This window comes from Epinephelus moara, chromosome 12 (genome assembly GCF_006386435.1).
Source record: "Epinephelus moara isolate mb chromosome 12, YSFRI_EMoa_1.0, whole genome shotgun sequence".
NCBI classification, from domain to species: domain Eukaryota; kingdom Metazoa; phylum Chordata; class Actinopteri; order Perciformes; family Serranidae; genus Epinephelus; species Epinephelus moara.
In genome coordinates, this window is record NC_065517.1 from 24499053 (window position 1) to 24517833 (window position 18781).

Sequence of the window (18781 nt, forward strand, 5' to 3'; positions counted from 1 at the left end):
TCAGTGACACGTGAAGTTTGTAGACGCAGTATCTAAATCTGTCCATCAAAAATTTAGTTTTTCAGCAGATGCCTTAGTTACAACAAGATTGAGCTAGCTAGGCAGTTTGTTTTTTTATGTGTGTGGTATTTATTCAGTTTGGGAACTCCCATGATCTGTACAAAGCATTTAAGTTAGTGCAAGTTGATTGACTCAACAGGGGCTGGAAATGGTCTCTGTTGCTAGGGCAGTACCAAGGGTCAGCCTGCCTGCTGAAGTAGTAAACTAGATTTCATCACATTGAAGTCTAGTGATGTGACAGATTGGTTTCCAGGTATTAGGCAGACTCTGTGTATTCCCATGGAGACTGAGATAACACAAAAAGTGTTTTATTGTGATTGTGGGAGTGAATTGCCCCACAGTGTGGATACATTACTGTTGTATAACTGTTGTATAAACCCAATATTTTTGACTGTTTTTGTTTTGTTGGGCAGGGGTGGGAATATCTAGTGTTTGATGCCCTGAACATAAAAACTTTGAAAGATCCTAAATAGAATTGTTGAAGAAAAAGGAGTCTTGTAGGTTATCATGGCATCTCCTATAGCTATTTCTTTTGCCTTTACCATCTCCAGGGTTCCTGCCCACCCTGGGTCCTGCTTGGGCAAACATGTACGGCTCCACACGTCAGTATACTCTGATGGACGAACACCAGGACCTGAACGACGGTCTTGGAGAAGGCGTCTCCTTCAGAGCCCGTCTCCTGCTCTCCATGGCCGTGGAGATCTTGGACACAACATCGCCTGAGCTCATGAGCTCCACTGAGGTGCAGGTGGAGGGTGTTTCCAACATCTCAGAGGTGAGAGGGCGTGACTGCAGACACAATTAAATTGGCTTTGGGTAGTCTCTCTAGTGTGTCTGTTTGACAATATTATTTATGTGATGGATTTAGTTTCCCATAGACTAGTACATTCCTTCTAACAAAACAGTCACAGAAAAGCTGTTATCCTGACCTGTGATCCATGAGATTAACATGCTGCTTGACCTCTCCTGACCTCCTGATCCCACAGTGTGATGCTACAATCCACTCATATTGGCACACATGTAGTTCACTGCTCATCAGGGAAATCAGAAACATTAGATGCTTTGCTTTGGGGCAGGCCTGCCAGCTATTTGACCTTAATGTGTCCGCCTGGGACCTTTAATCATTCATGCCAGCCTGAGACTGTGCCAGCAGTCAAGTACTGTGATGTAAACGAGACACGGATTACTAATTCAATCAAAGAAATACTGTAAATTAGCTCCTTTATATGCCTACTAAATAATCAGCTTGAGATGGCTTTTACTCATCATGTCATTTATAAGACAAAGTAAAATGTCTTCATCAGTGGTTTTGGATCATTGACAGGAAGTGACATCCTAACTGCTGAGAAAAGGAAAGGATGCCAATAATGATTTTGGAGGTGCAACAGTAATAAATCTTGTCTGTCAAGTCTGGAGGGTTGTGGGCTGGCAGTGGTCTATATATAGTAGTCACATTTTTTAAGGTTCTTGGCGAGACCAGTCCCCAACATGAGCCAAGAATCAGTGCCTTGATCAAAGACAGTACAGTTTAAGGTCATTTATTACATTAATTTTTCAGACCAGACTTAATAGAATCATCCAATGTCAGGGCTTTCCCTAAAGTTTAAAGTCCCCCTCTACTCAAAAATGTCCTCATCTAAAGTTTACAACCCCTGAAACGTCTGACCTTTACTATACTGACTTGTGTTTGTGCAAAGTTCGTCATTAGAGAGATGTTTTCACATTCTTCCACTGAAGGAGGCAATGTCTTTGCACTTTTCTAAAATCTGAAATTCAAACACACGCAAGGCAAGCTAGATTAAGTATGTCACTAACACAAAAGCAGAAGACCCCAGAGCTTCCTTCCACTATCTACCAAAAACCTCAACATAGCAGATATTATGGTATATTTTAAAAACATCTACGTGGTGTTGGGTCCATGTCATTGGTCCGACAGCCCATTAGTCCGACGTCCCGTTGTTCCGATATGTGATTATACTAGGCTATACTGTATTTGTGTGCCATAGAGGATCAGCAAACGCAACAAAAGTAGGCTACTGGTCGAGATACAAGTGTCAGAGAGAGGAGAGAATGAAACACCATAACCTCCTGTTATTAACTCTGGGGTCCGGGTTGTGTGGGGAGCTCTCTGCGGTGCTGAACGGCTCCCGGCGGGCGTATTTCTGCCTTGACGGTGCGCCACGACCGGCTCTGGGTCAGCTGGGAAAGGCTTGAGGCGAAGCAGGCTCACGGCTTATGTGTTTGCCACTTTCTTTTTCATTTTAACCCACACCATGATCTTTTCCTAACCCTAGCCAAGTGGTTTTTGTGCCTAAATCTAACCAGACCTTAACCACAGGGCATCATGATGATTTCGGAACAACGGGACTTCGGAACAATGGGTTTAATATAGTCGGAACAATGGGATGTCGGAATAATGGGCAGACCCCGTTGTGTTAGCCACTGCCAGTTAGCCTACAAGCTAACAACATAAATAAAAGACACTAACTACACTTACAATTCTGATAAGTCAGACAAGTCTGCTAGTCTTCAATTTTGCTTGATACTCAGCTGGTCAAATCGCCGGCAGCTGGTTTTAAAACGTAAGGCACGTTGCCTGTTTCAACAGCCAATCAGCTTGTAGTGAAGTCCGCTGGTCAAGTCAAAATCACCGCAGATGGTGTGTTCGCTTGCTGCTGCAGGTGCTCCGTCCCCGCCGAGCCCTCTGTTTCCGTCCTCACATGTGCCAGTATCTAACAGTGGGTCATTGCTGCTGTTCACTGTTGTGCTTATGCCCCCTCACACACACACACACACACACACACACACACACACACACATTTTCACTGACTAACTGGCGCTGCTTACTTATATTATTGTGGTGTATTTATTATGAATACAGTCCATCTGATGCTTGTTTGATGTTTTTCACCGTTTCATCACTACTACAAATGCAGCTGTAGCCAGTATCTCTATCACTATCCTCATTCATATTTTAAGAAGCTACAAATTATATTCAGCCACAAAATAAGCCTGAAAAGCTGGAAATCAGAACAAAAGTACAGAGAGCTGTTGCATAGAGATGATACACCATCTCATCTAGTTGCACTGGTGTTAACTGGCAGGTTTTTAGAGCGTTGCAGAACGGTGCATTGCAAGTAGTTGCACCACCTTGTCTCGTCACGAATCTTTGGTCTGAACTGGGCTTAAGGGTTGTAGCTAAGAGGGTGATGTTTACAGTAGAGAATGGAATAGTTTGGAGTGGCTCAATGATATGGTCTTTATTTTGAAGAGCCTGGGTACTTATCATATTACTCATACTCTAAATTTGTTAAGATTAAGGGCCCTGTATTGATTATATTGGAAAGCAAAAAAAACTTGGCTGCAACTAAGATTTGCATGTTTATTTATGGGCCCCTTTTGAGTGTGGCTTAACGCACAGTGTATTTTAACTACCTTTTAAATCATACTCATTGTGCATCATGAAACTGTGACACAATGGCTATGGAAACTGGCTCTGAAAGTAAAAAGAAAAATTCAGTGGCACATTTGGGCCACAGTATATTGGCGCACATATGCTGTTACGCCATTCAAAATGAGCCTGGCAACCGTTTGAACTGGATTTAGGCCACTGTATGACAAGCTGTATTGGCTTCCTGGGCAGCATTGTGATGAACTCCTGCAAGTACTTTTTATATGAATGAGTATTGATTAATATTTCATATTTTAATAACAACCACATGAAGGAATAAAAATAAGCATAGGGGCAGAAATAATGGGGGAAATGAGTGCTTTTATGAGTGTAATGTCTAAATGAAGTAGCTCAGTATTTCAGAGAGGAGTCAGGTGGATTTTATGTGTGTAGTGATTTACAGAAAAGAGCAGATGCCATTATTCTTCCACACACTCTACAATAAATGAATGTACTTCAGTCCAATGAAATGTTTCACTTTTTCTTTACTGCACTTCTCCTCACTCCATCAGAGCGCCACTGGGAAAATAGAGGAGTTCTTTCTCTTTGGTTCCTTCCTGGAGGCCACGATGATCGACAGGAAGATTGGTGACAAACCGATAAGTTTTGAAATCACAATAGGTAAATAAACCTTGATACTTTTGACCCGCAGTCCGCAAGTTTGACAGTCATACAACAGAGAGATGTGGCGGTGTATAAAAATCAATAGCTACCAAAACCAAGCACATTCCATAACAGCCTGGAATGTTCTGCCCACTAACAGGTAACTATGGCAACCAGATAGATGGTGTAAGCAAGCCTTCGTCGGCAAAGAAGAAGAAGAAAGATGGGGAGACTGAAGAAGAGGAGAGCGAGCTCATACACAACTCCAGTGAGGACGAGGCGGAGGAGGACGCGGACCTGGTCTCCGTCTCCTCCACTCCTCTAATGAAGCCTGTCATCACAGACAGGTCAGGAGTCACAAGGGGTCACAGGGGGCAAAGTCAAGGAATGCTTAGAAAGCAATTTCTGATATATTGCTGGTATAATAAAAGCTGAGACTAGCCCCTTTTGAAATGATTAAGTGCTTTACATGTATTAGAGTATGATGAATGTCAGCCAGGGGCACGCTGCTGGTGAGGATTAGCTGTATTAAGAGAGTTTCTGCACAGTCTTTTACACATGCAGGTTATGAACTAAGTGTTTAGTTTAGTATCTAACAATTTAGGGACTGAGACTGTTTTTGTTTGTACCCTACAGGAATTACTTTCATCTTCCCTACTTTGAAAAGAAGCCGTGTGTTTACATCAAAAGCTGGTGGCAGGACCAGAGAAGACGACTGTACAACTCTAACATGATGGACAAGATCGCTGACAAGCTGGTCAGTAAACACCTTTCTTCCCAATGTGCAGCATCCCAAAGTTGGCTCAGGAGGTTAAATCGGCTAACAGCTAATTTTCTGTAGCAGTTTGTTAATAACCAGGGTGTCTACAGGTCCTTAAAAAGTCTTAAAATGTCTTAAATTAAGATTTTCCTAATATAAGGCCTTAAAAAGTCTTAAATTCAGATTCAAAGAGTCTTAAATATTTTCGGTCACCTTACCACAAAAATTTCTCCAGTCTGACAGACCCAGTGACTGTTTATAATCATTGGACAGACCAAAGACTTGCAGTAATAAACAGCATTTATGACAGCGATGAGATTTTGTTTTCTTTTTACATTAAATACTTTTAATTTAAACTAACCCAATTGTTAAATTAAATTGTAAATTTCACATAAAGTGGTATTAAAAAGGTCTTAAAAAGTCTTAAATTTAACTTGGTTATATATCTGTAGATATTCTGATAACAAAACTAAGGGCCCTATTTAAATGATCTAAGGCACATGCTCTTAAGTGCATGGCACAAGTGCTTTTAGGGCATGACCAACTCCACTTTTGCAAGTTAAATAATCTGGTAACAGAGGGGTTGCGTTAAGATCCGTAATCATAGGTTGCTTTGGACATAACATGAATTCAACTAATCGGGGTGTCATCAGCATATTGGAGAAGCGAGCGGTTTCTGGTGAGAGTAATACAGTAAGAGCAGTGAATGTTATGGACATTTAAGAAGCAAAACTAAAAGCTGTAGTTATAAGGTTAACAGAGGAAACAGAACTAAGCATTCAGGTTTTAAAATAATCAATGAAATTACGCTACTCCTTTTGCAGAAATGCGTGCAGCGTCTCTCTGAATGGGGAGTCAAACAGTGGCTTGGCAGCTCTGCTTTGCTCTCTGCTACGTTCACATTTTAAAGAATGTAATTAATATTGTCCTCATTAGTGACATATTTTTTTCACCCACCCTCAACCCATTCACACTTCCCTGTGTATGTAATAAGCGCCTATGTGGGCTTATCTTATAATGCACCATTCAAATACCATTGACTTTAGACCTGGTTTCTTTTGGCGCAATCACTTTCTGTTGCCTCAAAATAGCAATGCACCTACAATGCACCTGACCACACCTCATTATAACACCTACTTGCCCATGGGCACACAGATGGGCTAAGGTACATTCGCTACTCACACAATGTGGTCGCTGACTATGGAAATGACAACTGCGTCAGTCTGAAACTGGCGATGACAGTTGTGCTGCTCTGTGTGCCGCTTTGTGCCCGGTGTAAGATACAGCCTAAAAGTCTACAGCCATGCCAGCAGTGTTGTTAGGCTACACTTGACTTAGTGCTTATATCAACATGCTAACATGCTCACAATGGAGTTGCTAACATAGCGATGTTTAGGAGGGATAGTTTTCTTCTTTGTTGAGGGTGTTAGTTCGCTGACATTTGTAAATGAGCACCAAACAAAAAATACAAAAAGTAAGATGGGAATGCCAGTATTGGAGGTATCTAGACATAAACCAAAGTATTGGAGAAATTAAAAGTTTGACCGGATGATGGAGCTTTGTGAAAAGTCAGAGGATCACCAAAATCAGTAGGATTCATCTTCTGGGGACCACAAATGTCTGTAGAAAATTTAATGGCAAGCCCTCCAATAGTTGTTAGGGTATTTCAGACTGACTGATGTTGCCATTCCCAAAACCATGCCGTCATCATGACTAGATATATGGTAAGTAAAGGAAGATAATCACTCATGATGAACAATCACATTTAAGGTGTAGACATGACAGGAATATAAATTATATTACTCTTATCAGAATTACATTATCAACTACTTCACCTACAGTTACATTCCTGTCTTGACAGCCGAGTGTCGACATAAAAAGCTGTGCTGTTTATTTGTATGTGCATATAGATACTGTTTAATATACTCTATTAGACAGCAGTATGTGTGGGCATTTGGCATTTGTAAAATATGTTTTGGATATACACCCATGACTACTGCCAGTTTGTTTTGTCCTAAGCTCCAGTATATTTTGTGTCCCAACAGGAAGAGGGTTTGAATGATGTTCAGGAGATCATTAAGACAGAGAAGGCTTTTCCAGAACGCAGACTCAGGGGAGTGCTGGAGGAGCTCAGCGTCGGCTGCAGGCAAGCCTCATAATAGTAATCATTTGTCACGGTCTTGTATTAAAATTGCCACTGTGACTCAGCGGTCAGTTCAGATACTGGGAGTTTCTCCGGATGCTGACCTCTAAAACACAGTCATTATGATTGTCATGATGATGCTCGCAGATGAATATTATAAATCATTTTAATGCAGGGTTTGTTAATAGGTATCGAGTCAAGCCACTTTCATGTTTCATCCTTTGTATCTTGTGGTTATTTGCAGTCGGTTTGTGACCCTGGCTAACAAGGATGTGAACCAGGCGGGCCGAACCAAACTGGATCGAGAGCGGCTCAAGTCCTGCATGAGAGAGATGGTATGAGTTATGTTTCTCATATTGTGAAGAAAGGGAGAGGTTTGAGTGATAGAGGGAAGATGAAGTTATCAGTTTGGCTGCTGCTCAGTCTCTAATTCCAGTATAGAACAGTATAGAGACGCTGTAAAGGCCACACAGGGAAATTAATTTTTTGAATATATTTTCCCTCCTTTGAATAATTCCTTTCCATACATTTACATGCATTTGCAATACTGTCTTGTTCTCAGAGCTGTTTCATATTCTGTTTCATGTTTATATTTGAATGCTCGTCTGATTTGCCTCAAGGGGAAATGCGAAGTGTTCTGTAGAAAAACATAAGCATTGTAAGCAAGGCCGTCGTGGTGACTGAAAGAGAGAAGGTCATAATATTAATAAGATCCAGTGTTTGAATAGGTGTATGCCTGAGAAATATACAGTATGTACTTAACACATACTGAGAGAGAAAAGAATTGGCTGTATTGCGTGCTTGCCTGTGGCTGCACTACACCGATGTTTGTGAGGTTTTGGTAAAACTGCAATGGAAAGCATAAATATTGTAGGAGAACACAAACTTTTCCACCAAAAAAACTGGTGGGAAAAGTCGTGGATGTGTAGGGACTCCATAAGATAGTAATTAGAAACTAGCAAGATGTTTTAGGGGTAAGTAGGGAGATCATGCATTTGGCCGTGTGTGTATCTGTGTGTCTGCAGCCAATCTTGCAAACTACAGGGCCAATCATTTTTATTGACCATTTTATATCGTCATTGACTGCTGATGCCTCACTACTCTTAACCGGCCAGTAGGGGCCGCGTATTTGGCAGAAATTTGCTCAGCTAAAAACAACAAGTCTGACCGTCTGTTGGAGGCCACATTTGGGCCATCATTGTGGCTCAAAAACTGACATCTATACAAAAGTTTGGTCTTATTTTGAACGGAAGCATCTGCACATTAATTCCATACCTGTTATGTTATGATCCACTTAAGTTAAGCGTAGTACAAGTTGAATAAGTCACCATTTTCGTTACCCACATCCCGGCTGTGACTGTGGGTCCGTCACAGCGAGGCGGCAGTAGCTCAGTCCATAGGGACTTGGGTTGGGAACCGGAGGGTCGCCTGTTCAAGTCCCCGTCCGGACCAAAAAATATGGAGCGTGGGCTGGTAGCTGGAGAGGCACCAGTTCACCTCCTGGGCACTGCCGAGGTGCTCCCCAACCGCTCGGAGCGCCTGTCATGGGCGGCCCACACTGACATCTCTCCACTTAGTGCATGTATAGGTCCAGTTTGTGCATGTGTGTGTTCGGACCTGTGTGTAATTGACAACAGAGTGAAAAATTTAATTTCCCCTCGGGCATTAATAAAGTATACAAAATTAAAAATTAAAAAAAAAGTATCACACCAGGAGACAGAGCATTTTGCCTGCACAATTTTGTAGACTAGATTTTGTTGGTCATTTTTCCTTTATATACCTAAGTAAGTAATTATTATTATTATTATTATTATTATTTATTTAATCACTACTAAGTAAGTAAGTGGACTATGTAGTAAATTCTTTCCTTTTTGTTGTCTGTTTTGTGTTTATTGTGTTTATTCCTACTTTGAGATGATACTGTCCAAAGTCTCATTTATGAATACGTGCGTTTACATGGAGCCATGTATTCCTTTTGCATTCGGGTTGGAAGCCCTATCCGAATAGAAATGTTCCTTGTAAACACCTCAACCCGAATGAAAACAGCCAACCCGAAAGAAAATCTAATTGGGTGCACAGGGGTGGAATATTTCTTTTCAGAACCCGAATGGAAGAATTTTTCTGTCTTGTATACACCTCCTACCCGATTCCAGCCATTCCGGTCTTTCTGCGCATGCTCGTTTCCTTGCCCTTCTGGCGCGATGACGTAGCGCACATAGCAACGGGCTGAGATAGAGGAGTTGGACTCGTTGCGCTCAACGGTTTCCATACGCCAAAGCACGGCCTCTATCTCCCTTCTTCGACCTTCTACCTCCCTTCTCCTCCTCAACAGACGAAGCATTAGCAGAACAAGGTTGTTGTCGTACTGCTGCTTCAAGAATATAAGCAAAACAAGCCCGAAAAAGGCACTAAGAACGGTGTCGTCAAGCATCTTGTTATCTGGAGCGAGGACTACAGTGTTTTCTTCCGGTAAATGTAAGCACATAACATCCGCCCCGCCCCCTATCCAATCGGAAACCTTCCCTGCCCCAAACCTTGCGCAGACCCGAATAAAGGCGATTAAACTGATCTCCCGTGTAAACCCTCATTCGGAATGAATATTTAAAAAACTTTAATTCCGAATGATTTCATTCAGATTTATTTAATTCTGAATGAGAAGCCATCATGTAACTGCACCTAATGACATGGATCAAAGATTTGTAGATTTGTTATAGTTATTAAAAGTACTTTCATCCTCATAATTACATCATATCTTCTAAAACAAATTGTGCCACGTCTGTTGGAATTGCAAGAATTGTCTAGAGTGTCTGTGTTCAGCTCGGGCAGCCAGAACATGTCTACCTGGGGGAGATTTGTGCTCTACTGAATGCACTTTTCTACTTTCTGTATAGTCTTTAAACAAGAGCGTCTGGAAAATAAAACATCCCCCATGCAGCTGGTTAAACTGAGTATAAATCGACCCCTAACTTCAGTCTGTGCATGAGTATACAGTTTGTGTGTAAGCTGCAGTGCCCTTCTGTTAGTATGCTTCATCATCTCTCCTCCTGCAGGACAGCATGGGCCAGCAGTCCAAACAAATCCGAACTCAGGTGAAGAAAAACACAGTCAGAGACAAACTCAAGCTGGTGCAGAACTTCCTGCAGAAGCTCCGTTTCCTCGCTGACGAGGTACTGATTTAATTCTCTAAAAAAATAACGTTTGTATATTTTTCCCTAATTGGGGAAAAAGCCTGATTAAAGAAAAGTGCTGATTACCTGTCAATCGATCCATTGTTTTTATCTTACCCAGCCTCAGCACAGCATCCCAGATGTTTTCATCTGGATGATGACGAACAACAAGCGCATTGCTTACGCCCGTATTCCTTCCAAAGACATTCTGTACTCCATAGTGGACGAGGAAACGGGAAAAGACTGCGGCAAAGTCAAAGCTGTCTTCCTCAAGGTACAATCGTCTATTCCTGCTCCTCTCACTCACACTGTCTGCTTATTAAAATTCCTGCTCCTCTCACTCACACTGTCTGCTTATTAAACTGAAATCATGTAAGGTAGAGTTATAGTTGCACTGTGAGATGATCAGTCGTAGTGAGTAGTCAATATACAACACACAGTATTGACAAGTATTATGGTGAAAGGGATTGTAAATCTGTGATGGCTGCCTAGAAAGAAGGTTGAAGATCAATGAAGTGGCTCCTTAATATTTATGGGTTGGGCCATGTTTAATGTATAATGACTGAGGTGCTGTAATGATGCCACAGAGAGGATGCAATAAATACTTTCCAGTGTTTTTTCCAATAGTGTATTCACTTTTGTTGAATGTAACTCTTTGTAATTGTTTAGTCCATTGCTGTTGTAATTGTGTCCACAGCTGCCTGGTAAGAAGGGCTTTGGTCCTGCAGGCTGGACGGTTCAGGCGAAGCTGGAGTTGTATCTGTGGCTCGGCCTCAACAAGCAAAGGAAGGACTTTCTCAACGGTCTGCCTAATGGTTTCGAAGAGATCAAATCTGCTAAAATGGGCCCCGGTCTTCAATCTGTCCCCCCCGTCAGCCTCATCTACAACAGTAAGCTCTTGGAGATAGAAGTTTGGATTTATTATTGTTTTTAAGTAGTTTTACTTTTCATTTACTGGAAGGTTCTTTATTTAGCGCAAAGTTTTAACTCTAAAATCAATTGGAGGCAAAACACAAAAATAAACTCATTCAGAAGTCGGCATTTGGCTTCTATTGATCCCTTTTACTTTGCTGTTCACTTTTCTAACTTCAGTATGAGATTGCTAACGGAGGGCATTGATTGCCTGTTAATGATATATGCGTGTGTGTATGTGTGTGTCCCCAACAGTGAAGCAGGTGTTTCAGCTAAGAGCACACATGTACCAAGCCCGCAGTCTGTTTGCTGCCGACAGCAGCGGCCTTTCAGATCCCTTCGCTCGGGTCTTCTTCTCCACACACAGCCAGGTTACTGAGGTACAACCATGAATGTGTGTATGTTTATGAGTGTTGTAGTAAAGACCACCTGAACCGAGGCCAACACAAGACCAAGACTTTCGGGGTTGAGACCAAGACTAGACTAGTCCTGTGCAAAAATGGCTTTAACCATCGTTATTCAACACTCCTGACTCATCTTTGTCTGAGAACAAAAGAAGACCGAGTGAAAGTGTGATCATTTACAAGGCGAGACCAAGACCTTCAGAGAGGTTTTGAGATCAATCTTGAGTGTTCCAACACTGCTGTACACTTTGTGTGTGTGTGTTTGTATTGATTATGTGTAAACTGAGTTAATAATGAGTGTGTGCCGCAGGTCCTGAGCGAGACTCTCTGCCCCACATGGGACCAGCTGCTGGTGTTTGACGATGTGGAGCTGTTTGGGGAGGCCAGTGAGCTGAGAGACGACCCTCCAATCATTGTAGTTGAAATCTTTGATCAGGACACTGTGGTAGGATCTTGCTCTGTGTGAATGAATGGCTGCATCATTTAAGGACTGTCAGTGCTCGTTAAACAGCTTTAAAGCATTGAGTTTGCGCTAATAAATCTAAGAGTGCTTTGCTTCTCCCTCCTTCATGTCCTGACTGTCTGTCCACCTTTGTTTCACTCCACCCTGTCCTTCACATGATCTCTGGCCTTGCTCGTGCTGCGCTGGTTAAATAGAGTGCGAAAGCATTAGTACTGCAGAGACTGTGTTGAATTAGAAGTTATAATACTGCTAGCTGATGTAGCATTAATAGTTCGGTTCATCTAGCTGCTGATGAGCTCTGGAAAAATTGCATGCACCTCCTCTATTTCTCCTCTCTGTTTGTAACAGCAGAAGCTGCAGGAGCATGAATGGTTTTTAGCAGCAGACATGGTGCAGTTTAGAAAATCTGCCTGTCAGTACTCAGATATGAAACAAAGAAAGCTTTAAAAAATGCTGATGAGTACACCTCGATGTCCTCTATCATACTGTATCTTGAGTCAGGGAGTTTGTGTTATGTAAGACTGAGTTTCTGCTGTTCACAAGCTCTCCTTAAACTCCATATTTTTGTAACCTTCCACCACTTTGACCAGTACTGACACCAAGTGGCTGTCATCGTAACTGCACCTCCCACACCCGTGTTTAACTCCCTTCCCTTATCCCCTGACTGTCTCCACTGCCTGCTGTCACAATGTGGTGTTCAGGGCAAGGCAGAGTTCATAGGTCGGACGTTCGCGAAGCCCACCATCAAGATGTGTGACGAGCACTACGGCCCGCCGAGGTTCCCACCGCAGCTGGAGTACTACCAGATTTACAGAGGGAACTGCACCGCCGGGGAACTGCTGGCTGCCTTTGAGCTGCTGCAGGTAACATATGCAACAACACGCATCCGTAAACACACATGAATTAATAAATGCTTTCACACATGCATGCACACAAAGTACATACCAAAGCACGCTAAATGAATGAATGCCTTTAAAATATGCATGCACACACATTCCACAGGCATTCCTTCTGAAGAGGCTTCATGTCACTGCTGTACAGTTTTTATAGAAATGAGAATAAGAGAAATGAAAAAGGAAGATTCTGAATATTTTTATTGGTGATTTGTTTACGTCTGTTTCAGCAGTCTTCTCTGTCACTGCCTTTGTCAGTACTACGTTTGTTGGCGTGTTACTGCCACCAGCTGCAGAAAAGTGTAAAATCAATGGCAGAAGTGTGTATCAATAAGCTCGCAATACACACAAAATAGAGACTGGCTCAAGAAAACCCACTTATCTATTGCGCTACTGGTGTATAGTGACTAGCCCCATGCTTTAGCCACTACTGGCTGATAACTGGCTGACGTGTACTCAGAAACTACTCCCAATCTTACCAGTGCTGTATATCATCATACGTCCGGATAACTTACAAAAAGTTTCGACACAAACTACCAATAAAAACAGCCATATGAGTCCTAATCCAAGCACAGTCGAAAACTGTTTGCCTCCTAACATCACCAACACCTTACTGGCATGAACTTAAATACCATGGCCTGCCTCAGCCAGTGACATAAGCCACCTAGTGGAGTTGCCGGATAATACATTCATCACAAATCAAACACATGGCTCCAACATAGTAGTCTCGCTCACCAGACTTTTCTCAAGAAAAGAAAGGTCTGGCTGGGCCGACTCTCACTTTAAGATTGGAGGAAAAAACGCCCCGGCTGCTTGTATTTCTTTCAACTAATCACAATCGTTCTGGGCGGTGCCACCGCAACGGTGCGCTTGCAAAAATATTGCCGGGGGAAATAGGTTTTGGTGTAACACGCCCACAAAAATATCGCCTACAGGACGCGAACCATGGCAGAAAAATGGCTACATCCCTGCAAGATCAAACACCGCAAAAGTTAGTAAAGTTAGTAAAGGACATGTTGAAAACTGCAACCGGATGTGGTAGGGCGGGACTTCAGCGGGTGGCTCGTTCCACCCAATGAGAGGCTGATCTATGCAGCGAACTTCCGCCCACCCAGACTACCAACATAGTGGTTAGGGATCGACTGCTATGTTGTTGTTTTTTTCGGGGCTGATGCCGGTACCGATTATTAATAATCAAGGAGACAGATAACAGATATTTAGAATCAATATACATTTGCTGTAAAAAAAAAAAGAAGAAGAAAAAAAAAAAAGACAATCTTAGTGTCAACACAAACTCCAACACAAAACTTTTTTAAATGCCTTTAAGCATCGTATGTTTAATGAAATGGTGCAAAAGAGAACTTTTCAACATTAGGTTAAAAAAAAGAGCCATTGCTCCTCCACCGTCCTCGCATGTATAGCAGCCTGCCTCCCTGGTGCTGGTGTATGCAGTACTCCCACAGACCTCATGCACTTTAAGACCTTTTCTTTTTGTGTCATCCAGAGATTGAGAGAGAAAGGGAAATTACGGTCAATAATCGGCCAGGCTGATAATTGGTCGATCCTTACAGGTGGTCATAAACTCAGCAAGGTGCCTTTAATGATGTGGAACATGCACAAATGATCATGGAGAAAAAAAGTTAAAATTGTTTTTTTCTTTCTCTCTGCCAAGCATCCTGTACATGTCTCTCATGTCTTGCACAGTCTGTTTCCTTTTATCGCCTCACTTGCATCATCACATGCTGCTTTTACTTGTTTCTTATAACCACTATGCATTTCTTCTTGCTCTTTCCCCCTTTAAAGGGCCAGTGTGTAATATTTGGCATGGTTTATTATCAAATCTGAATCTGAATCTGAATATTCTACCNACCACACTTACCACGCAACAGGAGAGAATGAACCCGAACCGTCATCTGCGAGGAAAAGAAAACGCAGCTTCACTCCTTGTGATGCACTCTCTGCGGCGCTTTTCCTCCTGGTGATATATCTCCCCAACGATGGTAGCAGTAGCACCGAATCCCATTCTGTGCAGCCAAATGGGAGCGGAGGATTCAACCTCTCTTCTCGCCCGCTCAGCATCCAAGTTCCTCATCTGTATGCTCCGGCTCAAACAATTATGGCTCTGGGTCTGTGTCCGCTACAAGAAACTCTTCAAAATCGCGTTCAAAGTCGTCCATTGCAGCTACTATAGTCTGGAGATATTGCTAGGCTAAATAAACAGCTGAGCTCTGTTTACAGGCTACGCTGTCAGTCAGTGTGCGGGCTGGAGATTGGTGCAGCAGAGAGGGGAGGGGGTGCCCGCTAGTTACTGTAAACGAGTATGTGTGTATTAAGTGTGTGTGTTACGCTAGAAGAGTCAGAGTTTGGGACGGAGTCTTTTGCACCCTGGAGTGTTATCGGCGTTTTTGTAGTGCTCAAATAAACGGGCCTTTTTCCCGAACGCTACTCTGGTCTCCCGCTCGTGAGGGATTCATTACAATATCGTAACATGGTTTAGATTTCTAAATAAACATTCACCTCATTGCTAGATAGACCTACTCCTGAAAAACTCGTGTCTGCGCAAGGCTTTTTGTCCCTACGAGGCCACTGTCATTTACCCGACGGGAGGGGTGAGCGAGTGAGCCCTGCAATCTAGAATTTGACCACTGATGTCACTGTTTTCAACGGTTTTCAACCCATTTTACACACTGGCCCTTTAAGTATTCATATCTCCATTTACTCCCTTGTGTCCTCTGCCACCATGGCATTGTTTGTCCTTTCTTCTGTAAAATATCCATTTAAAATGACTCAACATCTGGGTGGTGGACTCTGTCTCCTTCCTGTGCCTCCTCCTGCTGCCCACAGATCCCTTTCAATGCGGAGGAGATTAGGCGAGCTCTGATTGCCGTCCATAACTTTGCTGTTCCTCAAATAAAGGTGCTCTTTTCTTGCATTCTCTCTTTTCATCCCACTTTGTCTTTTATTCTGTGTTTACTTTGTTGTCAGTGTTTGTACTGCAATAACCTCTGCCTTCTCTGCACTTCATCAATGTTGTCACACTAAGCAAAGAAGGAATTTATACAAATATTATTACTGTAGGAAATAAATTTGGTATGGTGCTCATACTGTATCACAGCACAGAAGTCACAGAGGTATCCTGTTACTCTGATGTTTACTTCCTCTCTCTTCTCCTTTATTAGATTGGTCAAGGAGGGAGAGCCGATCTTCCTCCCATTGAAGGGCCGACAGACTCTGAGCGTGGCCCCATTCTTCCTGTGCCGCTGGGCATCAGACCCGTTCTGAGTCGCTACCGCATAGAGGTGAGATTTTTACCACCAGTTCTAATTTTAGACTCTAAAAATCCCCCTTCCTGTCATGCTGTTTTCTTTTTTCTGGTTCAGGTTTTGTTCTGGGGCTTAAGGGACCTGAAAAGGATTAACCTGGCTCAGGTGGATCGGCCCCGTGTGGACATAGAGTGTGCGGGCAGAGGTGTGCAGTCTGTCCTCATCCAGAACTACAAGAAAAACCCCAACTTCAGCACCTTGGTTAAATGGTTTGAGGTGGTGAGTAAAGCTCTCCATTTGATATTTAGACCATTACAAAGCTGGATCTTAGATATCATATCCAGTTCTTTTCAATAAATGTGGAACTTAAGTCCCCCTCCAGACACATTTAAAAGTGTGTAAAAATAAAAATACTCTGCTGTGATTAATATTTTGTATAAGATGGTTTTCCCACAAAAAAGTGAGAAAAAAATCAGGGTCTGGTTTACATCTAAAAGCCGCAGTCTACCATGTTTACTGTCAAAACTTTCACTATGCTAATGCTAACTTTGCTCTCTGTGCTGACAAGTCCGCTCTGCACTGGAAGTTTCAGGTTTCTTTGCAGGTGTTGTGCTGGGTTAGTCAGTTCCCCCGTTGATATGTGTTTCCTGTATTAGACAGCAACTGGATTTCGTAGAGAATGCTGCAGGAATTACACAAGCACAAGTATCAGAATGTTAAGTGTAGTTAGCATCTTTTATTCATGTAGTTTTTTAGCTTGTAGGCTAACAGGCATTGGCTGACACAGCATTAGTGTTTGTGAAATATACATTAATATCTGCTACGATTTTACAGTGTGTTCACATTGGTCTGGTTTACATCCAAAAAACTACACACTATAATAATGATAATAATTTAAAAACGATCATAAAATTAGAATAGACAAAATAAATAACATAGAGCATTATTCACAAAATGTTTGCTGTCAAAACTTACACTGTGCTACTGCACACTCTGCTCAAGTCTCTGCTGGTGTTGTGTCAGAGGCTGTTCCCTTGACAATATTTGTTTCCTGTATTAGACAGCAATTGGGTTTCATATTAGTGATGTCTTTAATCTAGTTTGCCTGGTATACATTTGAATCTCAGGTTATAGGGAAATGCACAGACATCTTTGTCTTCGGTAGAACAATGTGAAAACTCCTTTCTAGTGACAAACTTTTCAAAGGTACAAGTCAGTATATTCAGGACCAGACATTGTCTTTGTCTTCACTTTACAGAAAAACTAACTACTAAACTAACTACTAACAAGTGTAACTTACTGAAAGAGAAATGTTCTTCTCTCACTGTGCCTTGCTGAGCCAACTCTGTAATCCTTAATTTTGTCCTCAGGACCTTCCAGAGAATGAGCTTCTCCACCCTCCTCTCAACATCCGGGTGGTGGACTGCCGGGCGTTTGGCCGTTACATCCTGGTGGGGTCTCATGCTGTCACCAGCCTGAGACGTTTCATCTACAGCGCCCCAGACAAAACCTCCAACAACTGGGCCACTGCAGGTGCTTACACTCAAGTTAAGGATTATACTAATATTATTGTGATATGTTATTGTTAGTGAGGAGCCTGTTAACTGTGGGAGTTTGTGTGTGTACAGTTAGCTTTGGCGAGGGCTTTGAGCTGAAACCTGTCAGCAGTTTTATCAGTCCATTGTTGAAAATGAAATTCAGCAAAATGATTAGGACAAAGACAATCTTTTACTTAAAACAAAAAAAACTTTAGTGCTGCCTTATTTCTGCCTTTGTTTTGGAGAAACACATATTCAGTAGTTAATGAGGGGCCTGTTAACTGAGGCATTTTGAGAAACCTAGTGTTTCTGGTGCCAGGTTTCAAAAACTTTAAAAAGTCAGCATTTTCAGAGTTTGCAATATGCAGCTTCACTTTTAGCTTGCCTCCTACTTGTATGTATTCTTAAGTTTTGGGGGTTTTTTTGAGCACAAATTCCTTGTGTTTTTTTTAACTCTATTTCATTATATTTTATTTTGTAAACTCAAGCATTGTACAATACTTGACCCTTGGAGGATGGTCTGTCTCTACAGTAAGCCAGTAACAAAGGAAGTCTTACATTTGATTGGCTTGACATTTATACATATTATACTCACACAGACTTTGTAATCTTCAAATATGAATGGCAATGAGTGGCAATTTTAAAACATGTTGAGGGCATTCTTTTATTCACTTTTTCACATCAGTTCTGGGTTTCCTTTACTTTTAAAAGACTTATAGGTCCTGAATTTTTTTGTTCTTTGGAAATAACTTGTAGACTTTGTTTTAACCTTTTCAAAATGCCAGGTGGATGAGGCTCCTGGCAGGGTTGGACAATAACAGGGTACTGTGCATTAAGAAAGGTTAAAACAAACTTTAAGAATGTCTTTAAAATACTCGTGATTAAGCTCTCTGGTACTTAAAAGGATGCTTCACTCCCAAATCGAAAATACAGTATCTCACATAAGTGAGTACACCCCTCCCATTTTTGCAAATATTTCATTATATCTTGTCATGGGACAACACTATAGAAATGACACTTTGATATAACTTAAAGTAGTCAGTGTACAGCTTGTATAGTAGTATAGATTTACCTTCCTCTGAAAATTACTCAAAACACAGCCATCAACATCTAAACAGCTGGCA

The 18781-nt window shown here is 41.9% G+C and overlaps 1 protein-coding gene across 2 annotated transcripts in view; it reads left to right on the forward strand.

The window, feature by feature from the left end:
- otofa (otoferlin a) overlaps nt 1-18781 on the forward strand; it is a 129902-nt gene that overhangs the window by 93665 nt on the left and 17456 nt on the right. For both annotated transcript variants that reach the window (XM_050058906.1, XM_050058907.1), the window contains exons 15-30: nt 612-835; nt 4024-4132; nt 4275-4461; nt 4751-4871; nt 6920-7020; nt 7262-7352; nt 10068-10184; nt 10306-10458; nt 10882-11074; nt 11352-11476; nt 11811-11945; nt 12665-12826; nt 15701-15772; nt 16036-16155; nt 16237-16398; nt 17490-17652. In XM_050058906.1, the coding sequence (XP_049914863.1) occupies nt 612-835; nt 4024-4132; nt 4275-4461; nt 4751-4871; nt 6920-7020; nt 7262-7352; nt 10068-10184; nt 10306-10458; nt 10882-11074; nt 11352-11476; nt 11811-11945; nt 12665-12826; nt 15701-15772; nt 16036-16155; nt 16237-16398; nt 17490-17652 (2235 nt within the window). The remainder of the gene's footprint in view (nt 1-611; nt 836-4023; nt 4133-4274; nt 4462-4750; nt 4872-6919; nt 7021-7261; nt 7353-10067; nt 10185-10305; nt 10459-10881; nt 11075-11351; nt 11477-11810; nt 11946-12664; nt 12827-15700; nt 15773-16035; nt 16156-16236; nt 16399-17489; nt 17653-18781) is intronic.